Source organism: Cyprinus carpio, chromosome A8 (genome assembly GCF_018340385.1).
Source record: "Cyprinus carpio isolate SPL01 chromosome A8, ASM1834038v1, whole genome shotgun sequence".
Taxonomy (NCBI): Eukaryota; Metazoa; Chordata; class Actinopteri; order Cypriniformes; family Cyprinidae; genus Cyprinus; species Cyprinus carpio.
In genome coordinates, this window is record NC_056579.1 from 53526 (window position 1) to 81488 (window position 27963).

Below are 27963 nucleotides of genomic sequence, written 5' to 3' on the forward strand. Positions count from 1 at the left end.
TTGGATGAGTAACCCAGGAAATTTCCCCTTATTTTCAGTGTTTTACTTAAGCTATATAAATTAATACTTTCAGATATCATACCTCACTTGGTCTCCGTGGTCCACGCCTCCAAGCAGGAATCCATTTCGCAGTGGAAAGTTAATCCATTTTTTTTCAAAGGGCGATTATGTGCTTGCGCTATCACACCCCATCCCAATACACACGCAAGCAACGGTTTTTACCATGGTTGAAATAGATTTTTAATTAAATCAAATTAAGACACACGGCTGAGAGGGAGTATGTCTAAACACTGCGCAGTAGTCCGAGTAGCAGTAAAGAAGGCCATCAACATGGCGGCCACGCCAAGTAATGACGTCACGACGCCCAAAATATCCAATATCGCCCAATATCGGGTCTCAGCCATTTTGTAGTGCTGTCCGAATTCTGAGTGAACGACTTCATTCCCTACATTCGTTCACTACTTTTTACCCACAATTCATTCTGATTTCAAGTGTACAACCAGAGAATGTCTACCGATGTACACTCGCTGAAGCACTATTTCACACAATCCAATGCGGAGTAGCATCGCGCTGGAAGCGAGAGTGGGAGTGAGCGAGTTTGAATAAGAGATGCCTTTACATCTTTATTATTTCTGTTACGTTTATTCCATACAATCATTTATATTAAAATGTTATATAGGCAATAACTCAATTTAATATTTTACTAATTTACTGAGGTGGCATCGTTGTTAACTTACAAAAATTATGATAATTTGGTGGCTAATTTAAAAATGTTCGTTAATCACCTGTAGAGATATAACTTCAGATCCCTGTCCTGATCTCAGGTGTTTCACGTCAGATTACATTAATACAGTTATGGCTTCAGATCCCTGTCCTGATCTCAGGTGATTCACGTCAGATTACATAAAAACAGTTATGGCTTCAGATCCCCGTTCTGATCTCAGGTGTCTCATGTCAGATTACATTAATACAGTTATGGCTTCAGATCCCCGTCCTGATCTGCAGGTGTCTCATGTCAGATTACATTAATACAGTTATGACTTCAGATCCCCGTCCTGATCTCAGGTGATTCATGTCAGATTACATTAATACAGTTATGACTTCAGATCCCCGTCCTGATCTCAGGTGATTCATGTCAGATTACATTAATACAGTTATGGCTTCAGATACCTGTCCTGATCGTTCCATGTTTACAATATACTATTCAGTTATGATATACCCATTTCACTTCAATAAGTTTACTGACTTCACATCCATTCTATCATGAGTTCTATCACACAAGACAAGTCTGCAGTTAAACCTCAGATTTTATTCATCTCAGTACTTTTCCAAAGCCCACTGCTTGTAAAGAAAACTCTTGTAATTATTCATAATTCCATCCTAAATTGAATTTACACAGAAAGAACATAAGATATTTGATAATGTTTGAAGGACTGGTTGCTTCAGGGCTTACAGGATCTTCTGAGGTATTATCTCCCAAACCATCACTTTTCTGAAGAGTGGACTGTCACACTACAGAGAAAGAGATAGAATATAAAATATTTGAGGAGTGAAAGGTGTGAACAGGAGCACTGTTGTACATGTCTGAATGTGAGTGGCTTATCAAACCCATGATTATTTTGTGATTACCATGGACGTCAATAACCATGTTTGGTTTGTAGTAAAACTTAAAGTAAAACATAAGTAGAGTACTAACGTTATGGCACGTTTTACATTTTTTGGTTGTTTATTTGTTTTCGAGAATATTTGTTTTTATGTTTTTTGGCCAACTGGGCGGCAACGTCATCAGAACGCAAAGAATTATGGGTATGTGTTGGCCAGTTTACATGGGTTTTGGCATAACAGGCTAGTGTTCTGGCATGAAAATAATGAAAAATTAGCGTAAAAAACAGAATATAATCGTACAAAATGCAGCGGAATAAAGAAAACATTGTTGTACCATACCGCCTAAAACTAAATCCTAATGCAAAGACGAGATATGACGAGAAAAAAAGGGAATCAAAGGACTGGATCCTTACGAGCAGAGCGACTGGTCAGGGGACGTCAAACTTTTGCCGAACTTCCAGCACCCATATATTTACAACTACATGATACTAAGTGTTTAGTGCATACACACACGAAGTTTTCTATGGACTTTTTAATAATGTAAATGTATTCATCTAAATGTGTTTACATGTTAAATATGTAAAGAAACTGAAATTAAGTTGGATTGTTTACTACTATTAAGTTATGTAATTGTGTTTGCAACCAAAGAACACTGATTTTTGCACAATTCTTCCTTAATACAGATAAAGGAGGCAGAATTTCATTCAGTCTTTGTGTATTTTATTTACAGACATGGCTAAAAATCATTACATGTGAGAAGAGACATTACAAAATCTTTTGGAAAACAATAAACATTTACATATTAGATGTTAGCATGGTATATAATTCTCCAAAAAGGCTTGACCCGGTCTGTGTTCGTAGCTTTGACCTCAGTATGGCCGAGGTACAGAGAAGGGGTCCAGTCGGATCACATTCCCAACATTTCATAGGCAGGTTTGCCTGCAAACACAGTCAACAAATAAATTGCTATGTAGCCTAGATGTACAACATTTAAAACTGATTAACGTTACGCTTTAGGTACGTTGGTAACTTAAGCTAATGGTCTGGTTAAAGTCAAACAAAACACGCTGGTTTTTGCCCACAACTTAACATTTACAGAGAGTAATTGTAACTTACCTTTGTGAAAATGCTTTGAACACACCATCCGTGTTTGGTGGAGTGTTATCGAAGGTAATCTTGGGCTCCTTACTGCTGCTATCCATGCCATTCGTCAACTATTTGTCACCTCTGAAACATGGCTTGTACTATTATTTTTCCACGCTGGAAAACGATAAAAGGATATTCCGTTCTTAAGCTTTACGCCACTTCTATTCCAGTTTAGCGTTCTTCCCTCCATGTATAGAAGTCTGGCGCGTTATGTTTGTGCCGCGGTTTCCCAAAATGCTTTGCGTTTACCACTGGGAATACGTCATGATGACGACACATTAGCAATCTCTATAGCTTAACTGTAAGACAATAAAACATAATAGATATAAAATATAATATCTAACGTTACGTGTATGACTGTTTTCTCCTTCATTATCCATCGTAGGTATGCTTTTATTTCTGCTTCATCACTCTGAGTTGATCCTGTTGGGATAAAACGCCCGCGCAAAAAAAAAAAAAAACCAGCATTCTGCGCATGATCGGTGACCTCTTGTTTTTTTGTTTTTGTTTTTGTTTTGTTTGTTTGTTTGTTTGTTTTTTTGAAAGAGGGCGTTTTACCAAGACCTTCAGAAACCCCCATTTTATGTCGTGGTAATGAAACCCCTGGAATTTAGTGAATGCCATGAGGGCTTGCGCTAGGAGTCGGGGACGGCGGTTGGCATCACTGAACTGTGACTGGAGCTGAAATGGTAGGAAGTGACGATGGATCAGGAAGTGAACAGGAGGAATGGATGGAAGAAGCTGTTGAGGGAGGTTTTTTTTTTTTGTATTTAATGTTGTGTCATATGCGGCTTTTTTTTTGTTTTATTTTTTTTTTTTTTTTTTTTGTTTATTATTATGACAGTTTGTCAGATCATATCTTATACATAACAGCCAGTAGATAAAGTTGAAATACATATCATGTAACAAATGAAACATAAACATAATTAACAACAAAAATGCATCGCCAGAGTATCAAACATTAGATATCAGTTAAATTACATAGTTAAACCAGATAAGTATTTCATACATTTTGATGCTGATTTACCCTCTAATCCAGAAATACATTCTATATAATTTGTCAATTTTAAAAACATTGAAAAGAGGTTTGTTATTCATAAACTTGGATTTATGAATAAAAAATTTCCAAGCAAAATTATCAAGTTGACTAAATATTGTACAAAGGAGTTTGAGTCAGAAAAGTAAAAGAAAATATCAAAATTAGATAAATGTATATTTGAGTCAAGTTGTCCATTAATAAAATCTTGTATATCATTCCACAGGGAAGAGCTATATGAACAACTATAGAATAAATGGTCTAGCGTTTCTGTTTCCATAAAGCAAAAACTGCATTTTTCGTCTACAGTAGGGATGAATTTACAGATAATTTTGTTACAGGGGTAATAATGGTGAAGAATTTTAAATGATATTTTTTTCACTTTGTTCGTAATTAAAAATTTATGTGGGTTATTCCATGCTCTATTCCAATTAATATTTTTATACAAGGGGGACCATTTGTATCTGGAGGCAGGGATAGATTTTGCACATAAAAGGTTTTTTATTACTTTGTTGTTAAATTTTCTGTCTAGAAACGATAGACCATTTATTGAAACACTGCTGGAGAAAGATTTATTAAATTGATCCAAAACTGTCTCATTTCTAAGTAGGGTGATGATCCCTTGGGTATAGCTTTGGTTACAATATCAAATTCTTTTCTTGGAGGCTGGAAATTAAATTTATGGGTGAAGTCGTCATAAGTTAAAATTTGATTTGAGTTATTTAATAATTGGGATACCCATAGAATATCATGTTTAAAAACCATTTTTTCTATAAAGAGAGTCTTGTTTTCTATATATGATGTTCATGTTGTTCCATATTAAAACATTTGTGAGGGGAGAAATTGTGTTTGTATAGAAGAGACCAATAAGTTAGAGCCTGTTTATGGAAGTTGGATAGTTTTACTGGCATTCTGTTGATGGAGTATGGGCATTGAAGCAAGAATGTAATTTTACCAAGTTTTTCAAAAATAAAGTTTGGCTTTATACATTGTCGTGTATCAAATAATATATATATATTATTTGATTCTTTGAAAATACATTACAGTATGTTTCAATCTAACATCACAATGACATATGATCGTATAGTGGAAATATTTTGTTGCAATATAACATACCTGCAGTTTAATAAAGACAGGACAGGAATTAATCGTCAACACACTCTCAGTTCTGTGGTCTCTGTGAGGAGTGTGAGAAGATAGAAAAGTGAACCCCTGCCCCCATTAACACTATAACTGCATCTGCTATCAACTATTTCAAGTACGTACGTGACTACAAATACACAATTTTAGACAGATAAAGACAATACACTTTAACTAAGTTAACTGCACGATATCTTATGAGTGTGATCCACCCTTTTTAATTATATTTAGGAACCATATTACTATAGAAACCTACTGTTCAAAATGGAGTGCGGGCGGCAGTTTGAACCAGCACATTAAGAGCTCATTAACACGAAACCCAGAATATGCACAAAAATAACAGTATTCAAAAACACACTAAGTGACTCAATTCAGCATTAAAACGTCATTCACCGATATTGATCAAAATATTGACTTCTCTTCTCTTATAACCGGGAGGCTTGTAACTGTCCCATTGACTGCATAGTAAATTGCACTGTCAAGGTCCAGAAAAGTATGAAAGACATCGTCAGAATGGTCCATCTGAATAAAGTCATTATTTTTATTTTCTCTGCGTACAAAAAGTATTCTCGTCGCTTCGTAAAATTCTCATATTTTAATACTGATGGCAGATGGACTATTCTGATGATGTCTTTCATACTTTTCTGGACCTTGACAGTGCAATTTACTTGGCAGTCAAAGGGACAGTCACAAGCCTCCCGGTTTTCATCCAAAATATCTTAAACTGTGTTCCGAAGACGAACAGAGCTTTTATGGGTTTGGAACAACATGGGGGTAAGTGATTAATGACAAAATTTTCCTTTTGGGGTGGAGTAACCCTTTAATATTATGGAACAAAATAGCCTACTTTATAAATTGCCATTCAGCGAAGACACCTTGCATTTGTCAATAATTTTAAGGAAATAAGAATAATATTGTTTGACACTGACATGTCGTCTTCACATTTCCTTTGCAACCTTTTAATGCTCAAATTCTATGTTAAATGCTAAATATTTTAAATGAGGGACTCATGCATAACTGTTACAAAACAATCAATGTTTTGACAATCCTCATCCTAGACTCCTACCTGTGGGTGTCGCTGTTGGACAGTGTTATTCCTGCTTCCTGCTTGCCGTGCCGTGCTGCCGTGCTGCTGTTTTGTGATCGTAGCTCCGTGTAGCTTTGTTTTTCTGTAGAATCTTTCTGTAGAATCTTTATATTACTATCACTCTCTGTTGTTTAAAGTGATAAAATATAACTTAATTCCCACCATATTTCTGATATTATCTATCAATCTAATCTGATTAATTTGATCGTTCACTTTTATTTTAAATCCGTGAGTGCAGTGCACCTGCATCGCGTTAGCACTCGTTAGCTTATCATTAGCGTTTCCATTTGTGCCTATCGCTGTTTTCTTTCCTCCTCTCCTTTCTCTCGTTACTCTCTCTCTCCGGTTTTCACAAGTTCATCAAACAACTGTGGTAAGAATCTTTCATCAAGCACGGTGAGTAATGGCTTCTCCTGCTATTGTTATTTGCACTGCTTGCCACATGTATAGTTTTATCTATCTCTGTCGGTGATGAGGGATTCACATGTGATAAATGCAGGGAAATAGTTAGACTGACTGAGAAGATTTCAGAATTAGAGACACGCATCCAAACTTTAATTGAGGACAGTAAGAATGTGAGGGCTCTAGATATGGCTTTTGATGCGTCTAGCTCAGGGAGTCCTGTACATTGTTCGGTTTCGGTAACAGGGCCTTTGCAGCAGGGCAACTGGGTGACTGTGAGGCGGCATAGTCGTGGGTCTAAACACCACTCTTCTGTTCCGATCAAAACATTAAACAGGTTCTCCCCACTCAGTGATGCACCCACTGAGAAACCTGATGAAAGTGCTCTAGTTATTGGCGATTCTATTGTAAGGAACGTGAATATAGAGACACCAGCCACCATAGTAAAATGTTTACCGGGAGCCAGAGCACCTGACATCTTAGCAAATTTAAAAGTGCTGGCTAATGCTAAACGTAAATACAGTAAGATTGTTATTCACCGCCGGTGCTAATGATGTTCGACTTCGCCAGTCGGAGATCACTAAAAATAACATTAAAGAGGTGTGTGAACTTGCAAGCATGATGTCAGACACTGTAATATGCTCTGGTCCCCTCCCTGCTTACCGTGGTGATGGGTACATAGCAGATTGTCATCACTTAATGGCTGGATGTCTAAGTGGTGCCCGCAGAATAACATAGGTTTCATAGACAATTTGACAAGCTTTTGGGGCAGACCTGACCTGTTGAAAAGAGATGGTCTTCATCCCTCCTGGGGTGGTGCCGCTCTTCTTTCTAGAAATATGGCACATAGTCTTAGAGTTTGTACTTGACTAACTGGGGCTCAGTTCAGGAAGCAGACAGACTGGCTAAACAGACCGTCTGCTAGCCGCCTCCAGTCACAGAAGTCAGTTAATTCTCAGCACATAGAGACTCTTTCACCTAGATATCACACTATAGAGACTGTGTCTGTTCCCCGGGCTAGAAAATACAAAAAACGTCAAAACCAATTTAAGAGCAACAATTTAATTGAGGTTCAACAAATAAAAAACAGATGCATACGGATAAACAAATGATAAAGCTTGGCTTATTGAATATCAGGTCCCTTTCTACGAGAGCACTTTTTGTAAATAATATGATCACTGATCATAATCTAGATGCACTCTGTTTGACAGAAACCTGGCTAAAACCTGATGATTACATTATTTTAAATGAGTCTACACCCCAAGATTACTGTTATAAACATGAGCCACGTCCAAAAGGTAAAGGGGGAGGTGTTGCTTCAATTTATAACAATGTTTTCAGGATTTCTCAGAGGGCAGGCTTCAAGTATAACTCGTTTGAAGTATTGGTGCTTAATATAAACATTATCCAGAGAAACAAATGTTAATGATAAATCCCCTGTGATGTTTGTACTGGCTACTGTATACAGGCCACCAGGGCACCATACAGACTTTATTAAAGAGTTTGCTGATTTACATCCGAGTTAGTGCTGGCTGCAGATAAAGTTTTAATTGTTGGTGATTTTAATATCCATGTTGATAATGAAAAAGATGCATTGGGATCAGCATTTATAGACATTCTGAACTCTATTGGGGTTAGACAACACGTCTCAGGACCTACTCATTGTCGAAATCATACTCTAGATTTAATACTGTCACATGGAATTGATGTTGATGGTGTTGAAATTAAGCAGCCAAGCGATGATATCTCATATCATTATTTAGTTTTGTGCAAACTTCATATAGCTAAAACTGTAAATTCCACTTCTTGTTAAAAGTATGTTAGAACCATCACTTCTACCACAAAAGACTGCTTTGTAAGTAATCTTCCTGATGTATCCCAATTCCTTAGCATATCCAAAACCTCAGAACAACTTGATGATGTAACAGAAACTATGGACTCTCTCTTTTCTAGCATTTTAAATACAGTTGCTCCTTTACGCTTAAGGAAGGTTAAGGAAAAGAGTCTGACACCGTGGTGTAATGAGCACACTCGCACCCTAAAGAGAGCAGCCCGGAAAATGGAGCGCAGCCTGGAGGAAAACAAAACTAGAAGTATTTCGTATTGCTTGGAGGGAAAGTAACCTATCTTACAGAAAAGCATTGAAAAACTGCTAAATCTGATTACTTTTCGTCTCTTTTAGAAGAAAACAAACATAACCCCAGGTATTTATTCAATACAGTGGCTAAATTAACGAAAAATAAAGCATCAACAAGTGTTGACATTTCTCAACATCACAGCAGTAATGACTTTATGAACTACTTTACTTCTAAAGTCGATACTATTAGAGATAAAATTGTAACCATGCAGCCATCAGCTACAGTATCACATCTGACAGTGCACTATAGATCCCCTGAGGAACAGTTCCACTCATTCTCTACTATAGGAGAGGAAGAATTGTATAAACCTGTTAAATCATCTAAACCAACAACATGTATGTTAGACCCTATTCCATCTAAGCTCCTAAAAGAGGTGCTTCCAGAAGTCATAGATCCTCTTCTGACTATTATTAATTCCTCATTGTTATTAGGGTATGTCCCAAATCCTTCAAACTGGCTGTTATTAAGCCTCTCATCAAAAAAACCACAACTTGACCCCAAAGAACTAGTTAATTATAGACCGATCTCGAATCTCCCTTTTCTTTCAAAGATACTAGAAAAGGTAGTATCCTCACAATTATATTCCTTCTTAGAGAAAAATGGCATCTGTGAGGATTTCCAGTCAGGATTTAGACCGTATCATAGTACTGAGACTGCTCTCCTTAGAGTTACAAATGACCTGCTCTTATCATCTGATCGTGGTTGTATCTCTCTATTAGTGCTATTGGATCTTAGTGCTGCGTTCGACACTATCGACCACACTATTCTTTTGCATAGACTAGAACACACTTTGTTGGCATTAATGGAAGTGCATTAGCATGGTTTAAATCGTACTTATATGACCGCCATCAATTCGTAGCAGTGAATGAAGAGGTATCATATCGTTCACAAGTGCAGTATGGAGTACCGCAAGGCTCAGTACTAGGGCCGTTACTTTTCACGCTTTACATGTTTACCCTTGGGAGATATCATCAGGAAAACACGGTGTTAGCTTTCACTGTTATGCTGATGATACTCAGCTCTATATTTCTTCGCGGCCTGGCGAAACATACAAATTTGAAAAACTAACGGAATGCATAGTCGATATAAAAAACTGGATGACGAGTAATTTCTTACTGCTAAATTCTGAAAAAACAGAGGTGTTAATTATAGGGCCTAAAAGCTCTGCATGTAATGACCTAGAACGCTGTCTAAGCCTTGATGGCTGCTCTGTCAATTCTTCGTCATCAGTTAGGAACCTAGGTGTGCTATTTGATGGCAACCTTTCCTTAGAAAGCCACGTTTCTAGCATTTGTAAAACTGCATTTTTCCATCTCAAAAATATATCTAAATTACGGCCTATGCTCTCAATGTCAAATGCAGAAATGTTAATACATGCGTTTATGACCTCAAGGTTAGACTATTGTAATGCTCTATTGGGTGGTTGTTCTGCACACTTAGTAAACAAACTCCAGTAATCCAAAATGCAGCAGCTAGAGTTCTTACTAGAACCAGGAAGTATGATCATATTAGCCCGGTCCTGTCAACACTGCACTGGCTCCCTATCAAACATCGTATAGATTTTAAAATCTTGCTTATTACTTATAAAGCCCTGAATGGTTTAGCACCTCAGTATTTGAATGAGCTCTTGTTACATTATAGTCCTCCACGTCCGCTCCGTTCTCAAAACTCTGGCAATTTGATAATACCTAGAATATCAAAGTCAAAACTGCGGGCGGCAGATCCTTCTCCTATTTTAGCGCCCCAAACTCTGGAATAACCTACCTAACATTGTTCGGGAGGCAGACACACTCTTGCAGTTTAAATCTAGATTAAAGACCCATCTCTTTAACTTGGCTTAAACATAACATACTAATACACTTCTAATATCCAAATCCGTTAAAGGATTTTTAGGCTGCATTAATTAGGTAACCCGGAACCGGGAACACTTCCCATAACACCCGATTGTACTTGCTACATCGTTAGAAGAATGGCATCTACGTCTACGCTCATATTAGTCTGTTTCTCTCTTATTCCGAGGTCACCGTAGCCACCAGGATCCAGTCTGTACCCAAGTCAGAGGGTCACTGCAGTCACCCGGATCCAGTATGTATCCAGCCCAGATGGTGGATTAGCACCTAGAAAGGACCTCTACAGCTCTGAAAGACAGCGGAGACCAGGACTAGAGCCCCAGGGACAGATCCCCTGTAAAGACCTTGTTTCAGACGACCACCGGGACAAGACCACAGGAAACAGATGATTCTTCTGCACAATCTGACTTTGCTGCAGCCTGGAATTGAACTGCTGGTTTCGTCTGGTCAGAGGAGAACTGGCCCCCCAACTGAGCCTGGTTTCTCCCAAGGTTTTTTTCTCCATTATCTCACTGATGGAGTTTTGGTTCCTTGCCGCTGTCGCCTCTGGCTTGCTTAGTTGGGGACACTTCATTTACAGTGATATCGTTGACTTGATTGCAAATTATTGCACAGATACTATTTTTTAAACTGAACTGAGCTGCATGATGACATCGCTGAATTCAATGATGAACTGCCTTTAACTGTCATTTTGCATTATTGACACTGTTTTCCTAATTAATGTTGTTCAGTTGCTTTGACGCAATCTTTTTTGTTTAAAGCGCTATATAAATAAAGATGACTTGACTTGACTTGACAAAAGGTGAAAACATTTACTGATGCTCAAGAAGGCCATGTGTGATGCCCACTAAAGTGTTATCACATTTTTGGTAGTTTCTGTAATTTTATAATGAATGTTTTTGAATATTTGTTCAGGGGTAATTAACCTGGTTCCACCATCCATGCACTGGCCAAAATATGTTAAATAGACGGTCAGGAGTAATTATGGAGTTCGCCAGCAGGGCAGGGGATAGTGTGGCGCTTATTGTGCTCCATGGGGCTTTACATCAGTTTTGTCCGCTTTGCGGTTTTCCTCTTTCTGCTGAGCGAGATGAAAAACGGACGCAGAAGGCGTTTCTCAATGTCTGTGCCCTAGGAATCATCTCGCGTTCTCAGCGGTTTTCTTCGAGCAGTGTTAACTCCTCTTCGCGGACGCGATGAGTTTTCGGAAGTGTAAGGAACCGTGTACCAGGTTTATCACGAAGGGAGACACTCATGAAAGGTATGTAGTGTGCTTGGGCTTACATCACGCACAGGCAGCGCTTAGTGGCCTTTCTTCTTGCCCCCATTGTGATAGCCTGCAGCTTAAAGTACTCCGCTCGAGGGTAGAAGTATTTTCTAAGGTCGCCCCCGCGTCCAACCCCCGCCGTGTCACTTCTGCGGCTGCCGAGGCACCGCACGAGGCGATGGCCTGGGGAGACATGTGTGACATGGACTATGAGGACAGCGCTGCGCTGGAGTTTTCTCTACGTCGCTCGCTCTCCCCTACCCGAGTGCAAAAGGACAAATCTTGGACAAAAGGACAAAACCCTGTTTCTAAGGACGGTTTGTTTGGAGAGGCAGTCACTTCGGTGGTGGATAAATTTAGGGCAGCGAAACAGCAATCAGCCGCCCTCCGCCAGATGATTCCTCGCAGGCCCAGGGAGATTGAACGGCGGCAGGCACCCGCGCGTTCTCGCTAAACCTCCTCTCACCGCCAACGAGTTGCCTCACGAGAAGAGCCTTCACCTATGGCGCCCCCTCATAAGGATTGGGGTCCTAAGGCTTTTCCACCGGCTCGACAGCGAAAACGGTTAGACCTGAGCTCGACGGCTAATGCCTCTCATTCTCGGGCCCCTAATAGCAGCTCCTGATATTCTCGCTGCTTGCCAGGGACTGTGCCCTCCACTAGAGAGCGGTGTTGGACCGTTTTTGCGCATTCCAACCCTCTCACTGCAGTCCCCACGCTCAAACATTGACTGTCTCGCCACAAAGGGCGCTTCGAGCAGCATTGGATCGAGCTACCATGTCGAGCATTCCCTCAGACACTCTGCGCAATTCAGCCTTCAGAATCCGAGGGACGGTTCAAGGGTCTGGCAAAGACGGCCCGTTTATGACGGCTCACACAGCCGCCGCTTTTTCGCTAGCAGCAGAAATGATGTTCATCTTGTTGGATTAATTCCTGCCATGGACACGCTTCAGGATTATACACAACGAGATGCAATGACTTTGACGCATGCGCTTCCCCTGCTTACGGACGCCGCGAGCCTTCCGTGCCCGGACATTTTAACGCATATGAAAATGTTGCAGAAGGCGGAAATCTTGAAACCACTGACGTTATTTCGGACCGCGTGGGAACGCTTGCCCGGCATTTCACAATGGGTGTTACGCACAATTCGTCACGGATACACCATTCAGATTCAGTTTCGAAAAGGCCCGCCTCCTTTCCGTGGAATTCTTCCCACGGTTGTGAAGCCAAAGGAAATCGCGGTGCTGCAGCAAGAGATGTCAGCTCTGCTGAGCAAAGGGGCTATAGAAGAAGTACTACACCCCTCTCAGATGGAGTCAGGTTTTTACAGCCGCTATTTTTGTTGTACCAAAAAAAGGCGGCGGTTTGCGACCCATTTTGGATCTACGCCGTTTGAATCTTGCACTCAGGACGAGCAAATTCAAGATGTTAACGGTAAAGTCTATTTTGTCTCTTATTCAACCAAACAACTGGTTTGTCATGATCGATCTGAAGGAAGCATATTTTCATATTCGGATCATCAAGAGACACAGGAAGTTCCTCAGATTCGCTTTAGAGGGCAAAGCGTATCAATACCGCGTTCTTCCCTTTGGCTTAGCCCTGGCTCCCCGAACTTTTTCGAAATGCATGGACGCAGCTCTGGCCCCGTTGCAGATCCAGGGCGTTCACGTGTTGAATTACTTAGACGATTGGCTGGTGTTAGCACAATCGCAGACTCAAGCACACTCTCACCAGGATCTTGTGCTGAATCATCTAAACAGCCTGGGCTTATGCACGAATTTCCAGAAGAGTGTTTTAATTCCCTCTCAACGGATAACCTTTCTGGGAATAGACTTGGACTCTCGCGCGATGACAGCAAGACTATCTCTCCCGCGCACTCAGTCTCTCGCGTCATGCGTGCGTCACTTCAAAATAGGTCGCACAGTGACTTTTAGGTCTAATGGCAGCGGCATCCCCTGTAATCCGTCTGGGCTTACTTCATATGCGCCCATTTCAGTGATGGATGAAAAGCCGGTACATTTCACCCCATTGTCTTCCGCATCGGGCGATTTCGGTGACACGGAGGTGTGTTATGTCAATAAGATAATGGATGTCAATTGAATTCCTTCTAGCTGGAGTTCGGCTGGGGATTTGTGCTTCCCGAGAGACTGTAATGACGGACGCGTCTTTGACCGGTTGGGGAGCTGTTTGTCAAGGGCGCCCAGCTCACGGAGTATGGACGGCGACACAACGCGGTTGGCATATAAACAGGTTGGAATTACTGCGTTTTGGAATTACTGGCGGCAGTATTTCTCGAATCTGCTGATCGGCCGTCATGTACTACTCAGGTCAGACAACATAGCAGTTGTGTCGTATCTGAATCATCAAGGAGGATTACGGCTTGCCCCCTGTGCAGGCTGGCGAGAAATATTCTTCTTTGGTCTCAGAACAGATTTCTGTCGATCCGAGCGGTTCGTGTCCCCGGACGTTTGAACTTCGGAGCGGATTTGCTATCCAGACAGACTCTGGAGCAGGGGGAATGGAGGTTGCACCCCCAAACGGTGAGCCTTTTATGGTAAATATTTGGAGAAGCAAGAGTGGACTTATTCGCATCGAGCATGACTACGCATTGCCCGCTGTGGTTCTCCCTATGCCCTCCATTGCCCCTAGGCTTGGATGCGTTAGCTCACAATTGGCCCAGAACCAGAACAGGGGCGTCCATGAGAAAAGATTTGTCCTTTTGCACTCGGGTAGGGGAGAGCGAGTGATGTGGAGAAAACTCCAGCGCATCGCTGTCCTCAAAGGGAACATCTCGGTTACGTATGTAACCACGGTTCCCTGAATAGGGAACGAGATGCTGCGGTCCCGGCCGTTCCATACCTTGATAGCGTTCTTCTTCAGTTCATGAAATCTGAGCAAAATAGCGCGCAGCACTCCGGTATACGATGCGTACGCATGCGTAGGGCGGTGCCAAGCGCTATTTGGCCAATAGGATTGGCGGGATGGTATAGGGCTTCAGACATTCGTCACACCGAGAGGTGTTTCCATACGGTGATGTCACCGCAGCATCTTGTTCCCTATTCAGGGAACCGTGGTTACATACGTAACCAAGATGATCCTTGGAATTTCAACCAAGGACTGAGTCCTTCGTTCGAAAAATATCCCATATACAGGAAAGGATGCATATGTGTAGCCTTCGTGCTCTTCGCGCTCTCAAATCACCCACAATCCTATGCGCGCAGCTTTGCTATCTTGTTCAAAAAATTCAACAATGTCAGACGTTAGTGGAGTCGAAGCGTTAACGGGGCAATATGCTTTCAATATGTATTTACGTTACCAAACATTTGTTATAACTGTAGTAAATATAAGTAAAGTTTAACGTTTAAATGCCAGTACAAATTACTACCGTATTGATATTATAAATTATACAAATACAAATTGTTATTGATGGCTAACTGAACCGGACCTGTCATTTAACAATTGTTAGCTTGGTTGCCGTCACCGGCATTTGTTTTATAAATAACTAGGTAAGTTTTCCAAAGTAATTTAACGTTAATATTATACCATTATACCATTCACAGCATTATTCATAGCTTTCTCGTCTTTTTTTTACAGGGACCAAGGAACAAACGGAGGCGTTCATACGTCTCCGTGTAGAAAACAAGCAACCAAACCAGTAACGTTTGCACTTCCATTTTTCAGCGCCTATCGCAAGTCGTTTTAGCATTTAAAACTTGGTTTGACTATCCATAAATATAATTTCGGATAGTCATAATTATAATTCGACTAGTCACAATGACAATTAGAGATATCTGCAATTATAATTCCAATAATAAGAAATCGGATTAGAGAGATCTCTAAATACTTTGACTAGTCAAAATTTCATTTAAGATAAGTTTTAAATGCTAAAACGGCTTGCGATAAGCGCCGAAAGCGGACCTCTTCACTGACATAATGACGTGCACTTGCTAGCCTGTTCCATTTACGTGTTCTTCGAGTGCTAAAGAGGAGCCTCGCCTAGACTCTGAAGGAAGTGACTTGGAAGGACCAGTCCTGCCAAGGAAGTATCCTTGACATTGAGAAACGCCTAAAGTTTGCCCTGTCTCATTTATTTCTCCTGTTTCCAGGTTGGTGGAATAGTAAGCTAAGTACCTGAAGTGTAATATGTTGACATTTCGCTGAATGTTTTAATGTCCGCTAATAGGGCTTGGGCGCCGCGTTGCATTCTGGGACGTCGCGGCCATGTTGATGGCGTCGTGAATGTAAACATACAGCAAGTCGAACGAGAAGAAACAGAGTTGGGAGAAAGAAAAAATATGTTAAAATCGCGAAAAGGTTGTGGGATTTACAGGGATACGCTAAGTAGGGATGCCAGGGATCGGTATGTGGACAAAATCGGCACTATTAACGGTTTGGATCAATATGAAAATCCCAACAAAGAGTGGAGCACCGACGACGAGTTGCTGCCGCACTTTTGCATTACAGATATCTTCGGCTACCTTGTTTGTTTTGTGAGCGCCTACACTTCAGAACAGTTCCGAGGCTACAAGTCATTGGAGTCTCATGTGCAGTTCACAAATGGATGGGTTAAGGAACTGCAGATCATAAAGCCGGCAAACAGTATACAGTAATCGGACAAAGGTAAACTGCACTCCGCCTAGTTGCTAGTTTTACTAACCGTTAGTGCTAACAACCATTCACATGTACTTTTAACTAACTTATGTGTTTCAAAAGTTTATTTAGTAGCTGTCAACCCTCCCGTTTTTTTCTGGGGTTCTCATGTATTTGAGCTCTTTTCCCGCTGTCTTCTCGTTGTAGTATTTTCCTGTAAAATATCCCATTAGCCCTTCCATCGGACCTCAGTCTCTGTGCTGTTGTCCTGTTGCTACACAGTTGCCCTTCCAGCAAAACAGATATTTTCAAACCATCGTTTTGCTTAACGTTACTTGAAAGCAACCTTAGCGTGATATTGGCCTTTTTAAGATAACAGCGTGGTTGTTGTGAGAGCACGATTTCACACCAATGTAAGCAAAGTCACGTTAGACATAGCTTCACAATCTCGCATAGTTAATGCAGCAGTTTTGTGGTACGAATTTTTGCTGTCAGCAGAGGGACAGCAACAGAAAGATGAATGTAGAAATTTTCCGGTTTTTTGGATGAGTAGCCCAGGAAATTTCAGTGTTTACTTAAGCTATATAAATTAATATTCAGATATCATACCTCACTTGGTCTCCGTGGTCGCGCCTCCAAGCAGGAAAGCAGTGGCAAGTTAATCCATTTTTTTTCAAAGGGCGATTATGTGTTGCGCTATTACACCCCACAATACAGCAACGGTTTACCATGGTTGAAATAGATTTTTAATTAATCAAATTAAGACACACGGCTGAGAGGGAGTATGTCTAAACACTGCGCAGTAGTAAACACTGCCAGTAAAGGAGGCCATCAGCATGGCGGCCACGCCAAGTAATGACGTCACGACGCCCAAGCCCTATAAGGCTGTGTTATGAATATGTGGACATTTGTACATATAGCAGTACCCGCATTTTCGCGCCTGTTAACGTCACCTGTTGCTACCAAAGTCACGTTGGACAGAGTTTTATTTTTAGCTCCTTGAACATTTTTGTAAAGTCTTAATACTTTTGAAATGTACGGAAGTTCTAAGCGGCCATCCATTATAATTTTTTTCCTTTTTGTTTTCTCGTTATAACGACTTAATTTTCTCGTTATCTCGACATAACGAAAGTTTGTTTTTCTCGTTATAAGGACATGAAAGTTTTACTGTTGCTATAGTAACGAACTCAACTTTGACAGGCATCTGATGGACAGCCATGCATGCGCTCTTACTGTAGCCTATATTTCAGCAAATTTTGCTTCGCCTAGGTAATAACGTCTACAATACTGTATAAATAAAGGCTGATCAATCACTGTTGATTTTTTCCAGAGACAGTACAACGAACGTTTTGTTTTTTGTAATTAACATGTTTAAATGGCAACACCGCGCCATTAGAGCTGCTTGGATTAAACTCACTTTTAATTTTCCCTTTATATGAAATAAAATTATATATAATTTGTAATTTGTAGTAGTCATTATGTGGCAGATATCATGTGTGTTATAAGCTTCTGTTTGTGCTTCTAAGAGCGTTCATGTGTACGTGTAATGTATGTGTGTAGAAAAAAACCATTACAACATTACAGAACAAAACTGAATTAAATTAGCCTATGGATTTTACATATACATCACATTTCTCATCAATATGGTTAACAATAAAGATTAGTAATAAGGAAAAGAAGCACATCAGCCTACATCGTTAAATCCCGTCCTACTGTAGATAAACAGAACATCTCCGCTTACCTAATCATTAAATTAAAATTAAATTTAAATTAATCATGAGCCTAAAAGAAGCACAAATATAATATATATTGGTGCAAACAGAATACAGTGATGTCAACCTTGGTTTTGATAAGCAGTTATTGATGAAACAGAATGCGTTGGTGAAACTCATGCATCTAGAAGGAACTTAATACACAAAATATTCATATTGATTCAAGCATTTAATATTTATGAATTAATTAAATGTCAGTAATAAACAAGACTGCACAAATTATAGCGATCACGAGGAAGGTCCGCGTACAGTAAAGTGGATAGTATACAACACCCCATCAGTTATATTCAGGTCTATAGTGTTAGACTATAGTGCCAAGTCCGTGTTTTTGCCGTGGAATTTGGCTACTTTAACAGTGTTGCCGCGGGTTGTTTTTCATGTGCGCAGGTTGAAGTGACTCCAACGTGTATTTTACCCCCTGAAACGCGATTTTTAACTGGGTACCCCCTCGAAACGCGATTGGGCTAGTTTTGAGTAGCGATTGGGCGGGTTTTCATGTGAAACCTGGCAACCCTGGACCAGATAACACAACATAGAAACCAGTTAAACTGTAACACCGACATTAACTCTGTGGCTGGGCGGACGTCAGGAGGAATAGCCTGTTTCTTTCTTTGGTGAGACTTTTTTTCCCCTGTTGAGTATGTCTAGTTCTTGATTTTACAGTTAGTAAACTAGTGTTTTACTAAAATTATGTCTGTGTGGCATAATGCTTTCGATTAGAAATAATGACGCAGTTTTTGAAAATGTTGTTGCAACACCGTCTATTGTCACATATCAAATTCAAAAGATACACTTGCAAAACTCTTTATAAGTGTGTCCACTCTTCATTTTTATTCATAAATAACAATTTCCGAATGATAAAAACTATCCGATGGTTTGTGTTTTAGACCTTTTGGTTTTAATTTTGTGCTGACTTCAGAATTCAAAATGAAAGTGAAACTATTTTTACTTCTTGGTAGGCTAAATATGGTAAAAGAAGTATGTGAAAAAAAAAAAACAAATCTGCAACGGTAATCATTTTGATCTTTTGTTTTTAAAAATACAATAATGTAATCTTTCATTGGAGAGTAACAATTTTAAAAAGGGTGAAAATCTCATTATGAAATAAATATTTTTTTCTAATACACATTGGCCACAATCATCCATAATCATATCCTCTATTCAATACTTTTTGCAAGCTTCTTTTGCCAAGATAACATTTCTTGAGTCTTCACTCATAATGCCTGAAGAATTTGGAGAACATCTGACAAGAGATCAGAGACATTCCTTCATCCAGGCCCTTCTGATTTCCAGATCCATGTTGGTGCTTTTACTCTTTAGTTCACCCCTATCATTTTTTATAGGGTTCAGGTCAGGTAACTGTGATGGCCATGGCAGAAACTTGGTTTTGTTTTCAGTGACCCATTTTTGTTTTGATTTTGATGTTGGTTTTTGGATCATTGTCTCATTGGAAGATACAACCTTGGCTAGTTATAAGATTCTAGCATGACAGTTAGTTTTTCATTTTTTTTTATCTGTTGGTATTTGATAGAATCCATGATGCTATGTATCTGAACAAGATATCCAGGATATCTGGCAGAAAAATATGCCCAAAACAGATCCAGCAGTATAATTAATTGTACAAATGGGGTACTTTTTATCCCTGTGTGCACCAAACCCATCTTGAGTGTTTGCTGCTAAAATGCTAAATTTTTTGTTTAATCAGACCATAGAACTTAATCCTGTTTTAAGTTCCAGTACTATCTAGCAAATGAATATGCTGGAGTTTTTGAATGAGATAATTTTCTTTTCTTGATTGTTCTTGAAATCTTCCAAACAACATGTGATGTAGATGCTGTTTGATAAATTTGTTTGAGGCTTTCTGACCTTGAGACTCAACTATTTTCCTACTATCAACTATTTTTCAAACTATCCTCCTCACATTGCTTTAAGACAATAAATACACGTCCTCTTCCAGGCAAATTTGTAACATTTTTAGTTTATTTGAATTTCTTAATTATTGCCCCGATGGTTGAAATGGGAATTTTCAACACTTTAGCTCTTTTCTTATGGCGCTTTTCCACTGCATGGTATGGCACAGTACAGATCGGTACGGTTTGGGGAGTTTTCCACTTGGTACAGTACCTAGGGTTGCCACCTGTCCCGGTTTTACCGGGATTCTCCTTCTTTTTAATAACCTGTCCTGGGAAATTTATCCACTCTCCGGGGACACTGAATGTCCCGGTTTTCGAAAGGCTACGTGAATATGTATGTTCTATTTACTATTTTCTCACTTGAAGGGATAGATGTGGCTATGGTATGGTAAATGCAAATCTAATCATGTCATCCCTCTACTTATTTCTTTAGCAAAGAGGAAGCAAAAGCAAGCATAAGCACCAGTATCTAAGCAATCAGGTAAGCTATAAGTTAAGTAAGATAAGTGAGAATACTTGAGATGTTTAAAATATTCACGAGTCACGACTATGCACAATCTTACTGCACAAAGGCCAATTTTGTCTTGTGGGTCTAATGTCTAATGGACATATTCACTTGTGAGCAAAGCGGTCGGTCAGGTCATCGATATGACCAGGTTTTTTATCAGACATAGGTGGCAACCCTAACAGTACCTGGTACCTGGAACTTTTTTAGTACCACCTCAGTTGAGGTTCCAAGTGAACCGTAACATTACCAAAACGTGACGTGTAAATTCTGCTGATCATGGATTGGCGGAGAGAATCGTCACTACTTGCGTCGCTGAACTTGCAACACAAACACAAAAGAATGTTCCCGGTTACTTAACTGTAACCTTGTTCCCTGAGAAAGTGGAACGAGATGCTGCGCTGCTCAGCGCATTGGGACATGTCTTGTTCGTGACCAGCTGTGAATAATGTGTGTAACACATCAATAGAACACATCAACATGGGGCTATAAATAGATAAGCCACAGGTGCATCAACAGGACATTTTGTCTGAAGAGCAGTCCTGGGACGTATTTCAGTACGGCAATGCAGCGCAGCATCTCGTTCCGCTTTCTCAGGGAACAAGGTTACAGTTAAGTAACCGGGAACTTTCCCTTTCGAAAGCTTCAGTCGATGCTGCGCTGCTCAGCACATTGGGAACGAGAATACCCACGCCACCGTGCTTGAAAATGTCTGGACCCCTAAGGTTGTGCAGGTGTGCTACCAAACCACAAGAAGGCCTCAGACATTAGCTTGTGATGTTGACTCAAGGACATGAGAGCCCAGAGTAGCATGGACATCCAAACTATAAAATCTTACGAATGTGTGCGGAGAGGACCAACCTGCCGCATCACAAACCTGTTGTAAAGGGGCACCCCTTGGTGCAGTATAATTTGTGCAGGAAGTATCTGCTGTAATAGCCCGACTCTCTCCCTGGAAGAGGAACATGTTCTATGGCCTCTTTGCCCAGAAGAGTTTGTAGCTCTTGAGACAGTACCTGCATCAGCTCCGGTTTCACGGACGTGGAGACCACGCCGTTGAAACGTGGAGGATGACGAATAAATTTGGATCCTGTATCCTATCCGTACTATGCTCAACACCCACGCAGAAATGCCTGGCAGAAGTTTCCACGCTGCCAGACTCTCTGAGAGTGGTACCAATTTCAATACTTCCTTTTGAGGGGATGTTAGATGTTCCGTGTCTTGAATGACGGCAGGAAACACTGGAACATCTAATATCTCGCTGGAAACCCCCGCCCCCCGAGGCACAAGAAGCGGCGGGGATGGAGGGGTTTTGTGAGGGTAACGTGGCAGGGCGAAAAGCTCTCGAGCGCGCACCACCCCGTGAGGGACTACCCCCACCAGCACGGGCGCCAGAGCGTCAGGACTTCTTCTTCTTATCAATGAAAGTCCTGAGATCTGGCTTGGGAGGTTGCTGAGCACGGCGAACCTGTCCCCAATCCCTACGAGGGGGAGCACGGTCTGCCACGCTCTGCCTTTTAACCTCCCTGCTTTTTGAAGGACCGGGGCGAGGCTGGGTGGCTGATGGCCCCTCCCCTTGAGTGCGGCGAGGAAGAAACTGAACAAACGCTTCTTCATGTTTCTTTACTTCCCTAAATCTGTCGACGACCGTATTAACCGAATCGCCAAACAGGCCAGATGGAGAGATAGGAGAGTCTAAAAGAAACAAACGTTCCTTCTCTTTAATGCCCATCAAATTAAGCCACAGATGCTTCTCCGTGCTGACTAAAGCTGACATAGACCGGCCAATGACACGAGCCGTCTGCTTGGTCGCCCGGAGAGACAAATCTGTGGCCCGACGAAGCTCAGCGAATGCTTCCTCGTCGATTGTACTGCCCACACTCAAGTCCTTCAACAGGTCAGCCTGGTATGCCTGTAACACTGCCATAGTGTGCAGCGCAGCACCAGCCTGACCTGCAGCTTGGTAAGCTTTACCCACTAGCGATGATGTAATTCTACAAGGTTTAGTGGGGAGAGTAGGTTTCTTCACCGAGGATGCAGATTCAGGCGAGAGATAGCTCGCAAGCGACTCTTCAACCCGAGGCATCTCCGAATACCCCCGCGACTTTGCATCCACGATAGTTGAAAAAGTCAACGTCGAGGGCACAAAGATGCGGGAAGTATACGGTTTGCTCCATGACTTCGACAGCTCATCATGGAGGTCCTCGAAAAAGGGGAGAGACTGATGTTGCGGTCTCTCTCTCCTACCACCCCGACAGAAACCTATCCTCCAGCTTACTACGTTTGGGGGTCTCTTGTTCACGTGGCCAGTCAAGCTGCAGCCTGTCCACCGCGCGAGTAACCACCTCGAGCAGCTCTTCGACCGATTTCCTCTCGCGAGAGGAACGCTCAGAGGCGGCCTGCTCATGGCCCGAAGACCCAAGAGATATATCATCCTCCTCGTGAATCGAAGAAGCACCGGAGCGCGCTTCGAGATCACGAGAGAGGATGCGTGGATCTGGTGACACCGTAAGCAAAAGGGACGGGCCCGTCACTCGCTCGTCACGCAGACCCACACGAGAGCCCTCCGACTAAAAGGTGGGTGCGGTCTGAAAATAGTTCAGACGAGCACGAAGCATCTTCACTGAGAGCAGTTCACAATGCTCGCACTCGCTCGTCTCTAAAGCCAGAACCGCGTGCTCTTCCCCCAAACAAACAAAACAGTAATCATGTGTATCCAGCTCATACATAGGACGAGAGCATGGAGGAACACAACACTTACTGTTTCGTTTGGCTCATCCTACGAAGATCTGTAGCAGACAAAAAGAATCTTCCTGACGCACACATGCACAGAATGATCTGAAGACAAAAGACCTGTTGATGCACCTGTGACTTATCTAATTATAGACCCGTGTTGCGGGCGCGCTCCGATGATGTCATCAACCGAGGCTATATTACCGCCGGGTCAATTCTATCGACGTGTTACACACATTATTCACAGCTGACGTTTCCCAATGCGCTGAGCAGCGCAGCATTGACTGAAGCTTTGGAAAGGGAACCTCTAGATTTAAATCAGCACACACAGCTGGCCAACGATCGAATGCAACTGTTTTCAACGAGCGCAAAAAAGTTTTGTTGTCTGTTGGGGAAGTACAGACTTTCTTCTCATTGATAGCAGAGGAGCAGATCCAGCGAGAGCTTGACGGGGCGATGCGGAATGAAAAGTTTTTTTTAGGCGTTTTGGCAGTAGTGGTGGAGCAACTATAACGACATGTAAATAATCCCGCCCAATCTAAAGCGATACTAAACTGCAGTGGAAACGCAAACCGTGCTGAGCCAAGCCAAGCCGAGCCGTATAGTACAGTACTGAGCCGTGCCAAGCCGAGTCGTATCACGCAGTGGATAAGCCCCATTAGTTACTTTCTAATATGTGAAGTTTAACAATGTTTTGATGCACATCAGAAGTATATTCTTTGATTTTATATAATTGTGATCAATGATTAAGGGAATTTGGCCTTTGTGTTCCCTCATATTTATATTCCTGTGACAGGAAGCCATGGCTGGATAATTTCATGTTCCCTGTCACCCTGGTGTGATTAAAAATGCTAATATGAATAGGAATATACTTCAGAGATATTTTAATCATAAGAATTTCTAGGGTTACCAATAATTGTGGCCATTGTTTACTAGAGAAAAATATTTATTTTATAATGTAATTTTCCCCCCACTTTCACTTTTTCATTTTCTTTTTTTTTTTTTGAATGAAAGATCATATTGATAAACAATGCAGACTTATTTTCACAGCCTTCTTTGATCATATTTACCAAGGGTGTAAATAATTTTAAGGAAACAACTGTAGGTCTACTTTAAATTATGAATTAAGCTTGATTGGATCTGTTTTGACGTGTCTGTTGTTCATGTAAGCCTTAAAATAGAAGATGAAACCACGCCCAGAACAAGCTAGAACTTAATAAACTGGAATATCTTAAAGTTTATTTCCCTTTTAGTCTAAAATGGTCAATGAAAAGATTTCTCTAACCCTGTGTGTATCCCATTTGTGGCACCTTAATAAATGCATACGTTAGTTCTTTTATTTTGTTCTCTTATTTTGCATAGCCATTTATGTTCTTTTCCAGACCTTAGAAATAATTTTGCCATTTTTGCTACTTTGTATTATAGATTGATAATTTATCAACCTCTTTGCATGTGAAATGATTATGTATTTGCTGTTTTTTGCTTTTCTCATTAGCTATAACTTTTTAACTCTTATTTATATTTTAACTCTTCACAGAATTCAACTGATAACTGTACTTACTCAAGAGGGGTCATGCCGAGAAGAGTTTGGTGGAGTTTTCTGCCAAAGCATCTTAAGTCTCCATCAAACAGATGCCTTTATATGCATATAAACAGAGACCTAAAGTACCTCTCAGAGAACAGGAATGCAAGTACTGGGATCTAACTGAGATCTAACATTTAATGTGAAGTTGTAAAGAAAGAAATAGGTTCATGAAATCTGAGGGTGAAACATTTTTGTTCACTTTGATGGACTAAAATGGACTAAATAATCCTTGTTTGCACTTTATATGAACATGTTATTGATGAGGACTATTATATTCACCATTGCTGTCATCATCACAACTAATTTTGAACTTTGCTTCTGTGGATGTGCCCGTGCTGAATATGATATAAATGGAGAATGCTGGATTGTGTGTTATCATGGTGAAGTACAAATGTTTACTTTGGATTCTGTACAATAAAAGCTGGAATACACTAACACTACACAAACTTTGGACAGATTTTTGCCCAGTGTTTTCAGTCTGGAGAAGTTGATGTTAGTTGCTGAAAGTCAGAGCCAGTCTGCAACTTGTGGGCAGGCAGAACTGACAGATTTAGCAGAAAATAGTGTATGATGGTAAACACTCAAAAATTTTATCTTCAGGTTATGATTCTATCCAGTTGGAGATCAAACATGTTTTATATTTAAGTCTAGGTTTTCTTCAGTAACCATAATGTATAATGCCTAGTGTTTTCAAATCTGTTAAGATTTTAAAAGTTGTGTAGCGTATTCTGGCTTTGAGTAATGTTAACCAATATAACAAATAATAAGAGTTAATAGATCCTAAATAGTTAAGTCAAATTTTAAAGTTAAAAGTTGTTTTAAAGACAGGGAATCACAAAGACACGGTTTTCAAATGTGTATTACACAAGTCATTTAATCTATTGATTCAGTTTTGTTAAAATGCTGTTATTGCTATGTTGTGAAAAACATGACTAGAAATGTCAAATCAGCTGATAAGTCATGTGATGCAGCAAAGAGGTCACTTGAGCAAAAAAGTTTCCATGACTATGTTTGTATGATATGTAATCACATTCTTTAAAGAAAAACTTGTTTTACCTTTCTTGTAGGGAACCATGTTTATTGGCATTGTACTATTGACACGAGTACAACATGTGTTCCTTGTCCTGCATCAACTTACACAGATGAACCCAATGGACTCACAAAATGTTTTTCCTGCACTGTGTGTGATACAGGTGTGTGCCCATTGACTTAATGGTAAAGAGATATAAAACTGTAATAAGGAAGTGCTGTCTAATGTATTTACACTTTCAATATGATGAGTTGTTTTGTTTTTGTGTCCACAGTCCAACACTTAAAAGTGAAAAAGGCCTGTACTAGCTCTGCAGATACAATTTGTGAGCCTCAGGAAGGATTCCATTGCATTAAACTAAATAAAGGCTCCTGTACATTAGCACTGGAACACACTAAATGTAAACCTGGACAATATATTAAACAATCAGGTGAGTGTATACAGTATACTCAATTGTAGAATTTTAAAAACAGGGACAAAATGCATGCAAAATGTGTTTTAGCTAATGTATTTAACCCTAGTAATTACAACAAAAAAAACTGTTTAATGACAATTTATATACATTTTATATTTTTAAAGGAACAGCATTAACTGATACTGTATGTGCTGGCTGCATAGATGGAACTTATTCAAATGGCTCTCTAAAGGCCTGCCTACCACATTCAAAGTGAGAAGTGTCCACAGATCATTTTAAGTGTCCACAATTTCATTTAAAGATTATTCTAAAACTGGATATACTAATATTACTGAATTAAATATCTTCAGATGTGAGACTATGGGACTTACAGAAATAAAAGCAGGAACATCATCCTCTGATGCTGAATGTGAGAAAGTGACTTCGGTTGGTCTCATAGTTGGAGTCACAATTGCAGTTCTTGCTGTTGTAGCTGTTGTGGCTGTGGCTGCTGTTAAATTAGCATGCATCATATACAGAAAACATAAAGCAAGGCACTCTAAGAATCGTAAGAACTAAATTCTTACTATAAAATTGCATTAAATGCTACTGTTAATGTAACCATATTTAACATTAGCAGTACTAATACTTTTTATATAGCAGGTGTCTGTCGCACCCCACAACAAGCAGCTGAGGATGATGAATCGGTAAGTGAATATTTGACCTCTTCTTTATTAATGCAGTCAAACATTTCAAATAGAATTATAATTGGAAGCAACCTTATTAAAATATTGATGAGGTCCTCAAACTAAAAGAACATAAAGCTTTATTTATTTAATTTATTTATTATTTTTAAAGAAATGGCAGACTGAGCTGGACCCACTTGATAAACTAATATAAACAGGTAAGAGCCAACAGCTGATTAATAGGATTTTTATATTATATTATATTACAGTGCCTACACCTGTTGTGTAGCTCTCCCTTTGAAAAAGTGCTTTCTAGTAAAGGTCCTGACATTTCAGAATCTATGCCCTAGAACCTCTAAATTTTCTTTAAAAAAACAAAAGACACTATATAAATGAATACTTTAGTGCATTAAACGGAGTTAAACTCATAAATAAAATTTAATTATTAATGAAATAATGTTTTTGTAATTATTTTCAGATATTGTTGTCTAGGCTCTTGAGGGGAAAAGCTTTTCTAAACTCTGAATCAAGTGCTTTGCAAAATGATTTGCTCTTTCAAATCACTGGAAGCAGCACATTCTGGTGGCACCATAGTCAAAACAACATAAGAAGAACATCACACCAACGTGTAATGACACCTTTTGCAAATTGTTAAGGTTTTCATAAAGTATAATCTATCAAATCATTCAATATCATAAAACATGAAGTATTTTTTGTGTTCTTTTATTGATTTTAGTGTTTGTTTTGTGTTTTTTGAGAGAGCTTGCTCTCTAAATAACATCATTCTTTATTTTTCCATATATGACTCTCATTAAAACTGAACCTAAATTATGAAGCTCACTGATCAGTTAAAACCATATCTCTGCTTCATTGGTCAACCAGATCAACTTCCTTTGTGAACCATCAAAATATACAAACGAGGAGTATGTGCTGAAATCAAGGACACTAATAATGTTAAAGTGTATGTTGAATTTATGAATATTGTTTGTAAATGTAAATAATAAAACCTACAGTGATGACCTCGTGTTTATAAGCCATTTGTCGCAAAGAAATCAGTGACCAGCCAGCTTCTTTCTGCAATGTA

The 27963-nt window shown here is 40.1% G+C and overlaps 1 protein-coding gene across 1 annotated transcript; it reads left to right on the forward strand.

The window, feature by feature from the left end:
• The first annotated feature begins 12448 nt into the window (after nucleotides 1-12448).
• On the forward strand, nucleotides 12449-27898 carry LOC109061998 (tumor necrosis factor receptor superfamily member 14-like). The gene is made up of 9 exons (XM_042763002.1): nucleotides 12449-12505; nucleotides 18632-18647; nucleotides 25837-25962; nucleotides 26074-26229; nucleotides 26379-26466; nucleotides 26565-26761; nucleotides 26854-26900; nucleotides 27052-27097; nucleotides 27358-27898. Exons 1-8 carry the CDS (start codon nucleotides 12449-12451, stop codon nucleotides 27091-27093), a joined length of 729 nt encoding a protein of 242 aa, XP_042618936.1. The 3' UTR covers nucleotides 27094-27097; nucleotides 27358-27898.
• The last annotated feature ends 65 nt before the right edge of the window (nucleotides 27899-27963 follow it).

Coding starts and splice junctions, on each gene's coding strand:
- LOC109061998 (XM_042763002.1), top strand. CDS start 12,449: ATGTCGAGCATTCCCTCAGACACTCTGCGCAATTCAGCCTTCAGAATC. Junction 25,963..26,073: donor CTGCACTGTGTGTGATACAG/GTGTGTGCCCAT, acceptor TTGTGTCCACAG/TCCAACACTTAAAAGTGAAA. Junction 26,230..26,378: donor ACAATATATTAAACAATCAG/GTGAGTGTATAC, acceptor ATATTTTTAAAG/GAACAGCATTAACTGATACT.